General features: G+C 30.7%; 1 protein-coding gene across 1 annotated transcript in view; it reads right to left on the bottom strand.

Moving 5' to 3' along the window:
* Positions 1 to 329: 329 nt before the first annotated feature.
* LOC106691731 (transient receptor potential protein) overlaps positions 330 to 10,670 on the bottom strand; it is a gene marked incomplete at its 3' end in the record, with an annotated part of 62,185 nt that continues 51,844 nt past the window's right edge. The window contains exons 6-7 of the mRNA XM_014437588.2: positions 7,367 to 7,568; positions 330 to 509 (exon numbers count right to left, since the gene is read on the bottom strand). Coding sequence (XP_014293074.1) covers positions 330 to 509; positions 7,367 to 7,568 — 382 coding nt within the window. The remainder of the gene's footprint in view (positions 510 to 7,366; positions 7,569 to 10,670) is intronic.

Below are 10,670 nucleotides of genomic sequence, written 5' to 3'. Positions count from 1 at the left end.
GATTTTAATTATTTTTATGTACTGTTTTTTTTCTTTTAATTTGTAATTTTTTTTCATTCTTATTTTAATATGAATGCGATTCATTCATCACTATTGCCTATTGCCCACAACGGTGTGGTAGATTGTAATCAATCAATAAATAATTTTTTTTGAATTAAAAAAAAAGTAAATATTTTACAATTAACCTAGTAAAATACACAATTTTATTGTAACATTCATATGTTATTAATGTCACTAAAGCTGATCTGGAAATTCAACGAAATAAATGAATAATTTTGAAATATTTTGTATTAGATCACTGTTTTGATGTGCAATACAATTTTTATTACCTTTTTCTGTTTAAATTTAATTGCCAGCTTTAGCCTCTCCAATGTCTGCCTCTCGCCAGGTTGCCAGACGTCCCCTGGCCCAGCCTCCGGGTCATAGTTGAGCATTATTTCAAGCTCCATTGATGTCCTCGCGTGATCCAGCAAGGAGGTAGCGAACACCTGACACTGTTCCCGCATGTCCTAAAGAAGATTTGAAAAATAATAAATATAACGATTTTAACTATTATTATGTATTTTAATATTTACAGATAGTACAAGAGCCCAAGAGGAGAAAAAAGGCAGTTATCTCACCCCAATGTATAATTAATAGTCAAAATGGATGAGTATAAAAAAAAAAACAATTTTTTAATCGGAGCTCTATATCTTAAAAAGTAGGAACAACATAAGAAAACCTAACGTCATTTAAAGAAGAGTAAATTTGCTAAAACATAAGCCCTAATAGAGTTATTTACGTTAAATAGTTTTCGAGATATAGCTTATTAAAAAGCAACATTTCATAAAAATGTTGTATGGGACGTACAAAAAGATCAGTAGTTAGTGTATTTATTTTGAAAAATTTATATCTCAAAAACCATTTGACGTACAGATATCTATTAGCTAAAGCTAGTTTAATGAGCTATAAAGTAGTTTATGATGTTTATCTTCGTATGAGTAATAGTTTACATGAAATATGCTAAAATAAATTGATTTATAGTTGTTCGGACAAATTTTCATTTGCCTAAAATATATTCATATGTGAATATCATAAAAACTACTACCCCTACGAAGATAAGTGTAATGAACTACTCTATAGTAATTAAAATTTCCTTTATTTTGAGTGTTGGCAGACATATGTGCGTCTTATGGATCTAGAGATATATTTTTTCAAAAATCCAACATTTTATACGAACAACTAGAAATTAACATTTTGTGAGTTTATTTTGTCAAATATCATAAAAACTACTACTCCTACAAATTTAAACATGATTGACTATTTTGTAGTAAATTTAATTAGCTTTAATTTGAGCGCTGGCAGACATCAGTACGTTTAATGGTTTCTGAAATAATGTTTTTCATAAATCAAATTTATTGTCCGAACAACTATAAATCAATTTATTTTAGCAAATATCATGAAAGCTACTATTCCTACGAAGGTAAAGGTCATAAACTTCTTTATAGTCCATTAAACTAGCTTTAATTTGAGTGCTAATAGACATCTGTACGTCACATAGTTCCTGAGATATAGATTTCTCAAAATAAATTAACTAACTACTAATCTTTCAGTAGATTTTTAAGAAATTTTGCTTTTTAAAAAGCTTTATCTCGAGAACTATGGGACGTAAATAGCGTCCTATAGTAAATAGCTCGTTTAGGGCTTATATTTCAGCAAATTTACTCTTCTTTAAATAATGTTCTCTTAGATTTTCTAGTGTTGTTTGTAGGTTTTAAGATATAAAGCTCCGAATGAAAAATCAATGATTTTTTAAGGTCTTAAAACAGCCGCCATTTTTTAATCCCCCTACCTATACTTGGCAGACTCATCGATTTTGACTAGTAATTATACATAGTTTTTATTGAAATAATCAAAAATTGGGGTGAGATAACTGCCTTTTTTTCTTCCCGTCTCTTGTACTAAGACTATGCTTATGAAATATAAGAATAATAACAAATTTTCCAAGTACTTTTAGTATGCTGTGGGTATAGAAAACTAATGCAGTTGGCCAGAAATGCTTTTTGAATAATGTATTTCTCTTTGGCAAATCAATGAAAAATTAAGTCATTTTAATACCAGTTTTGTGTTATCTACATTTAAAAAATCTAACAGGGCTTAAATAACAAATTTTTATAAAATACCTCCATACATTACCTTCAAGTTTGCTTATTTGAAGTAGATAATTAGTTCTCATTATTATAGCAATAATAAACAAAGAATACGAACAAATATGAAAGAGATTGAATAATAACTAAAGGAGTAAACATGAGCAATAGATACAGAAGTTCGGATTGGATTAATCCAACGATCCGAACTCTTCCTATCGGACTCATTTTCGATAAAATCGATTAACAACTGACACTTTATGGAATCGATTTTCTCCAACGATTTGGATTAAGCTCAGTAAGGCATTGTAAAACTTGAAGATTTTTAATTTATCCTTCACAATCGTATTCGTTATTTAAAAAAAGATTTTTTAAGTAATTTTAATTTTTACGGAAAGAATTTGATAGTTGATAATCGTCCTACTTTTATATCAATTGTCCGATATTACTTTATTTATTCAAATATGAAACATATTTTCATCTTGAATAATAAAGAAATGGCCTTTCTAAATCAGACAAAACTAATGTCACCTCCAATCAAGGCTGTGAGTGTTGTATGATACGCGCACCGCATCGGATTTTTGGAAATAAGGCGGTGTATTTCTGTCGTCACTAACAAATATATTGCTGTATTAAAACCAGCTCTATTGTAAAGAAATTTATTTCTGAAAAAAATTAGATAAATTATACCTTCATTTCAATAGTGGGTCGACCTTATCGAATTCGAACGACACGAAAAAATTTCAAATGAGTAAATAAAATTTCGTAAATTTATTTTCTCAGCTTTCTCTCTTGTAAAGCAAATCTATTTCCCTCTTCTTCGGAAAAAGCAGCCAGTTGGGTTGGCCGTAAGGAGTTTGCTTAAGCATCTAAAGAAGACTACAAGTTGGAAAGTGTCTCAAGATAAAGTCGAACACCTTTAGCCATCAGTGAACAGTATAACTTCATTAAAGAGTCCCTTTAATTTCTAAATAAGCGTAAAGAACTGATAAAGTGTGAGAAAGTTAAATATAAGAATGACTAATTATTCCTTATTTGTTGTTATCTTATTGGAATTTCTCAGTCCAATCATATTTGTTTAAATACAATCAAAAACATATATAAATGTTAATGATAATATATGGGGATTTCTAGTAAAGTGGGAATCTTTTAAACGTTATGATTTTATCAATGAAAGAAAGGCACATCAATTTTATTTAATGCCTGAACTAAATTTCTCATATTATTTATACTAATATTTATTTATTTCGATTTTATTGTTTTTCCTTACTTAATTTATATTTCAGAATTACCAATAATTGAGGTAAGGAAATAAATTAATTAATATATGAAGAATTCAATAAAGAACAAGTAAACAAAAGTGATGAATGTTCTTGGAATAGCATTGACCCATTGCTTTGGGTACCTTTGAAAAAGTCTCTCAAGAATAAGCTTGTTATTGTAACAACTTGAGTTCCCACTTTGTCTTTAATTCTTTATTCTTCCGTCTTACGTTTTTGTAGTAATTTTAAACTTAAACTACATAACGTATATGTCGATAAATTTTTAATCAAACATTTTGAAGTTTTTTTAACATTGACTTATTATTGAATAGAGCAATGGCTACACATTTATACCGATGGGTCTGCGTCCGGTATTAACAAGGGAGCTGGAGCAGGTGTATACTCAATCAACTTCCAATTGTCATTTCCTGTTGGAGCTGGATTTGATAATTATGATGCAGAAATGCAGGCTATCTGCTTTGCGATGGAAGCCACTATTGAATGCAATGACAACACGGTAATCTTCAGCGACTCCCAAGCTGTAATACAAAAATCAACAACACCAGGTGCCGCAGAGTCACCCACGGAAGAAAAGAGCAGAAACATGGCTGCTATCATGAAGAAAAGAGGAAGGGTTATACCTCTGCAGTGGTTACCAGGCCATGCTGGCATAGCTGGTAATGAGCAAGCTGACAAGTTGGGTAAGCTTGGTTGTGCAGAGAACCAGCCTGCTCTACCACTTTCCTAGAGAACAGTGAAATCACTTATAAGCTCTTATTGTAAGGACAGAACAAGTGCTAGACACAAAGTTCTAGCGGAAAGAAAGAAGTGGGAGAGCCTACTGCATAAGGATAAACGAATTCCTGGCAATCTTAACAGAGCTGAGAGAGTGGCCTGTTTTCGGCTAGTAACATGATTTGGTCCTAAAACACCTCCATCGAATTGGCATCGTAGATTCCCCGAAATGTCCTCTATGCAACATGGGGGACATGGATGGGGACCATCTTTTGACGTGTGTTGGTCTGGAGGATGTTGAGCGAGATGCGGACCAACTAAGAGGAAGAGTAAAATTTTATTGGGCTGCGAGAGGGAAAATGGCGTAATAGCCCACTTCCTGTGGCGTAGGAAAAAAAAATAATAATAAAAAAAATAGTTATTTGGTTAATGCTATCTTCGATTGTAAATACACAATTAAAACCTAAGCGGAAGAACATGCTATGCGAAATATTAGAGGAGATTAAAAAGGGAATTTCGCATTAAAAAATATTTTGAAATACTCCTTAGTATTTAGGTCCCAGGTAGCACCTTGCATATGTTTCTAAAACTTAAAATTGATTCCTAAAATAGTTTCAAGAGGTTAAAAATTGATTTTCAGCCTTAGGTTTCATACAATTGGTTTCCTTATACCTCATGGATTGTGAACAAAGTGTTAGGTTTTTAATCAGAGAAGTTTTTTATGTATGTTTCCAAAAGTCAAGAGAGTGTTTAGAAAGAAAAAATAAGCTATCCTATGTATTAATATTATAAATAGAACAATGAAGTTGATTATTGCAGGATTGGAGTGTTTAATACACAATTTGAGTTTTTACTGCCCGAAAATCCGGTCTCTACTTATGACTAAACTTTTATTATTGGGCAATCAAACTTTACAGCCGCTCAGGAGTTGTCACTTTATCAAGCCAAATTGCCTCCCGAATAAGTATTATAGGTTATTACAGCTACTTTACAAAATGAAAGATAAATGTCAAGGCAGTAACTCGAAAATTGAATCCATTCGCACTTAAAATTTTATAAATCATTTCCTCAATGTAAAATAAAAATACAATTTAATTAAAAGAGATCATGTAAAAACTAACTTTACCACTACAGTCCATCAAGAATTAAGGATTCAGTATTTTGTAAGGAGTAAGTAATGTTTCTTGTAATAAATTATGTAAAGAATAGAATGAAATAGATTTTTTCCTTGTGAAAAAATGGCTGATTAATCCTTTTTTTCAGTTCACCTTTAGACATCATCTTTGATAATATTAATTTTTAAAAGCTATATAATTATTTATAAATGGGAACTGGTAGTTCAGTAGTGAGTCCAGTTCAGTAGAGCGACAGTAGTGGCAGATAATTATTTTCTGTTTCACTGTAGCCTTGAGCCAACCCTGTGGGTTCAGGAGACCTCCGGGGTCCACTCGGCCTCATGAAATGGGTACTTTTAATTGTGGTCGAGCGTGATTCTGACCAAACCGTTGGTCTAGTAGCAGTACTTGCAAAATATTACACCCCTGGCCCTTTAAGGGTTGTAGTGGAACATATTTTTTTTTTAATATAATCATTAAATTAATAAATTTGACAGTAATAAAATCATTATTAATCAGTGTTATCATCAAAATTTAATAGTTAATAATTTTTATGTAATTCAATTAAATATTTCTCCTTCATAGTTCTGAAGCAATTCTAGAGTTGTTATTAAAGGGATATAGCGAATAAGTCATAAACAGAGCATATTTTAAAAATTGTAATAAATTAAAAAGGGCAATATATGACCAACTAACCCCTAACCTTAGTATCTAACAAAATATTGCTGATACTCAAGCACATGCGGTGAGGGTCTCTGAGGGGCTGATTCTGAACGTTTTGGGTTCGATTTCTAACCTAGATTATAATGAGTACCTTTAATTAACAGTTTACTTAATAAATAATAACGTTGTCACACTGGAAAGTATCACTTCAGTTTTTTAGTTAAGATTCAGTAATCAGTAAACTTATATTAATGGTAGAATTTTACCTACTGAGACCTCAAAGCTCAAACATACACGAACGGATGTTGTAGTCGGGCTAAGCATTTTTTGTGGGAAGTCGCTGGTCTGAATAATATGAGACATAAAAATTGAGGCTTTTCAAACCATTTCAGAAAAACGAAATATTGTGTTACTTAGCCTCGTGAAACTCCCCTTCAAATGGTTTCAACAATAACAAACTCTGCTTGGTTTTGAAGTAGATTTTGTCAAGTTTATTAGTCTTTAATTCGTAATTACTTAACTTGAATAACTGTTTATAGTTTATAAAAAAAAAAAAAAAGTGATGTGCTCAGATTTTTTTTTTTAGAGCTACTATCACCTCTTTAAATATAACCCTTCATTTGCAGGACACCAAAAACCTTTTGCCTCTATAGCCCAACAGGGGCTGAGTAAAAACATCCATAGGAAATGTATGATGTAAAAAATAAACCAACTGTCTATCACAAACGTTGTTGATAAAGTGATAGATTGTAATATAGAGTGTAAACTGAATAGAATTAGATTGAGTGAAATTATGATAATAATAGGTTATTGCCTAAGATAAAATTTGACAAAGTCCGAAGAGCCTGCAAAATTTTGATAGCAATATTAATAATAAAATCCTTAAAAATGGCCGAAACATTGAAGTTTAAAAAAACTAAATGTGAGACTATATAGATATTTTTTATAACTGATTAAATTTTACGGTTTAGATATATATATGGTTTTTGGGAGTTACATAATGAAGTTCTTAACCTATTTAATTTTTTTTTGTTTTTTAATTTTCTGTAAATATTTTTATTTTACTCATTATTGGTATTTTTTTTCAAAATTAATTAAAAGGCCACATTATCTCATTTAATATAGTTTACAAAATGAAAAACATTTGACTTTTTCAAGCTGAAAATAATGGGACTTTCGTTGTACAAAATTAGAATTACATATCATGATTTTGTGAAAATTCTGTACATGATGGAAGAAAACGGGAGTTTCCATTTCGGTTCCAGTACACTAAATTACATAAGGATCGGCCAAAATTATTGGTTCAAATTTTGAAAAAGTTGTATACCTATGTTATTTCACGAACAGTTAGAAAAACATGTTTATTTTATAATTGAAGTTGTATGAATGAGTGTATAAGAATTGTATAAATTTTAGTTTATTATTATTATTATTAATTTTATTATTATACTCCTTTGATACCAACGTTATACTCAGCTCTAAACTCGGTCTCGAGCCTGCTCATCCTCCGAAGTTCCCAAGAGAGCTTGAAGGCGGTGAGAATGGGATCCCTTGAACTGAGGGCGATGAGTGAGGACGAAGACAGGGCTCTGTAAGCGTTGATCCTCGACTGGGAGTGTCGCAGTGAGTCCTGCTCTCTACTCTGCACGCATTCGTCGCAAGCACACCTTTGACCAGGAAAATATTACAAAAATTACTATTTAATACAAAAAAAAAGGGATATACAAGCTGATACTACTTATCGATGAAAATTATCTTAAAGAAATTTCTTATATCTTTACATAATTTTAAAAATCACTAAAATTCAAACTACTCACAATTGTTTTTTTTAAGTTTATATCTAAAAGAACGAGTTAATAATAAGAGCTAAAATACTAAAGGATTTCTATTTTCTATTGATATATCAGACTTAACTTTGAATTAAGTAGCTTAAAAAAAAACCTTAAAAGACGTTTCGGTTGTCTTTTGAAATACTTTAACTTAGGCCCACCCTTCAATGATTAGAAAGTTCTTGTCAATCCTCACCAATCTGGTTTTCAATTAGAGGGCACCACCCTATTCTAACCATGGCGAGGGTCAAGTTTTCATTTTGTGGGACCGCTACAGTAATAAAAGTCAACCCCCTCCAATGCTGAATCCGAACCGGCACGCTGCAGACACGAGGCAATTCTTGCCCTTTGACTCCCTCAACGGCCTAGAACCCTCCCCTCCTGCCCAAAATCCAAAACCTTTCCCTATCAAATTGTATCCTAAAGTACTTCCTCTCTTTTTCGACCCATCGTTCCCAAACCTCCTTGTAATAATAATCCTAATTCCTAATATGTGCTTTCTCTCCCCTTGGCCTAATATGTGGTGTTCCTCTGGGTTCTCACTTTCACTAACTCTTTTCTCCATTTACATCAACGAACTTCCTAATTCCATTCACTACTCACGATTTCATTTGTATGTAGATGATCTCCATTTTTTTTTTTTTTTTTAGTTTTTGTGCATTAGTTTTTGTGCATTAGTGCATTTATACATTATTGAAGTATAAATTCTGAAAAATCATAAATTATATATATGAATATATCTGGGCACATCTGAGTCTTAGTCTCCAAATAATATATTTAATCACAGGTACGACATGTATTTCTGTATATTTTATCATTTTCATATTTTTTCACTCAATACCTTTTAAGATATTCAACTTTAAAAATTGTCAAAAATGATTTTTGGCCATTTTGTAAAGTTTATATTAAAAGAACCGTTTTCAGGCATCTGTACCTTAATACACTCTTAAAACGTTAAAAGTCTCGTTCTTTCGCAATTTTCATCTCATGTTAACTATTAAGACAGCAAATGCAGAATGTACCTCTATTATAATCTTAGTTTATTTTATTTTTTTTATTTAAAATTATGAGAAAAAATTTGAAATAGCCATAAAAAACTCTGATACGGTGCACTCAATATAAATAAATAACGAATATCAACTTAATGATCTAACATTAATACAACAGTTTAACAAATGAAGTCGTAGCCCTGTGAGTGCGATAAAAAGATACATTTTCTGATTTACGTTCCTGTCCTTTTTCTCCTTTAATTACGTATCAAATTCTTTATATATTCTATATTTATTTATTTTTTATTATTGATAACAATAAGAACAGGTTATTTATTTCAAATAAAGAAAATTTAGGTGACTTTAAAGGACAATTTTTTAAAAATTCGTTATTTAACCCCGGTTCGACTGTTTCAATGAGGAAAATACTTAACTGCTATCCAAGATCATTTGATTGTACTTTAACATACCTAGTTTAAACAAAATAATTTGATCTGTTATCAAGGAAATCAATAAAAATTGTAAAATCGATTTAATATAGTGGCACTTGCAATTAGTCGATTTTAGTGAAAAAGTTACTGTAACAACTTACAAATACTTTTATGTAATTTCAGATTAGTTCGACTTTTTGTTTTTTGAGGTAGGTTTTTCACAGACAGAGATGATTTTGCGAGATTTGGTTATTTGGACTCAATGATTTCAAAACGTGTATTTCATCCAAAAATTAGAATTTGAAATTTTGCACGATCAAAATAATTCTTCTTTTTTTCGGCCAAGACTCTCATTGAAGTCCTATACTGCCTAACCGTGGTTGGGGGTCAAGTTTTTTCATTTCGTGGGACCGCCACTCAATGAAAAAAGTCAACGCTCCAAGCCGGCACTGCCAATAGACATCAAATTGGTAAGACTGTGTCTTAACCACTGAGCTACTGGCGGGCCGAAAATAGTTTCTCTTGGTATAGATTATATAAATAGGTAAGTAAAAGTAAAAAAAAAAGGTAAGTATGAGCCTGGAAAATACTATAATCATAATTTTAAACTCAACGTATAGTATATGGTGGAAAACCAATATCATATCGAATAGCCGGTATAAAAATCAACTATATTGAGCTATACGGTCCTCCATGGTAATGTCCTGCTATTTGAGGAACACAGCACATAAATATTAGGCAAATAAATGATAAATAACTCCTTTATTCATTTTGTAGATAAAAATCTTCCCCATTCGGAATAAAAAGGAACTATTCGCGTACTGAATAGACGCTTATATGAATCTGGGTCCTCTTTAGGCAATTTGATCATGTTGACACAACTAATCAGTTTCCTGATATCGCATCTACGTTTATAAGCTATTATCCGTGTTTGTTATCCATTATACGATTTATGTTTATTAGCCTTTTGATCTTCAGAAATTAAATGGAAACAATTAAACAAAAATAAATAAAATAATTTCAGATACATTTTCTATAAAGCAATGCTAATGAGTTTTATCACTTTATATATTTGTATTTTCCTTTAAATTGGATTTATCCATTATAGGTTTATTATATTATAAATCTATCCATAATAGATATTTTTTAGTTTATTCATTAAATCATATTCATTTAAATCTCTTTGATTTCGTACCCCTAATATTACAAATATGATGGAAAGAAAACGACATTATGATTATATTAAAAAAAGTATTCAAAGTGATTCTAAAGGGTTCATTAAATTTTCAAAAATAAAATATGTCTGTATTGATGTTTAAAATTTTTATATGAATGTAAGTAATATTTGTAGTTAAAACATTAAAATTTGTAATAATATAAAATTCGTCAACAGCTTTCATTTCCAAATCAATATTCTTTTAGAGTTCTACTACTGGGTAGTTTCTCTACATCCTGTATCATATCATTATGTCATTATGATCAAATTTACTTGTTGTATTTTTTATACAGTTGTAAATATC

The sequence above is a fragment of the Halyomorpha halys genome, unplaced genomic scaffold (assembly GCF_000696795.3).
Source record: "Halyomorpha halys isolate HHAL.00 unplaced genomic scaffold, Hhal_1.1 Scaffold2846.1, whole genome shotgun sequence".
Lineage (NCBI taxonomy): Eukaryota > Metazoa > Arthropoda > Insecta > Hemiptera > Pentatomidae > Halyomorpha > Halyomorpha halys.
This window is presented reverse-complemented; position numbering and strand designations above follow the sequence as displayed.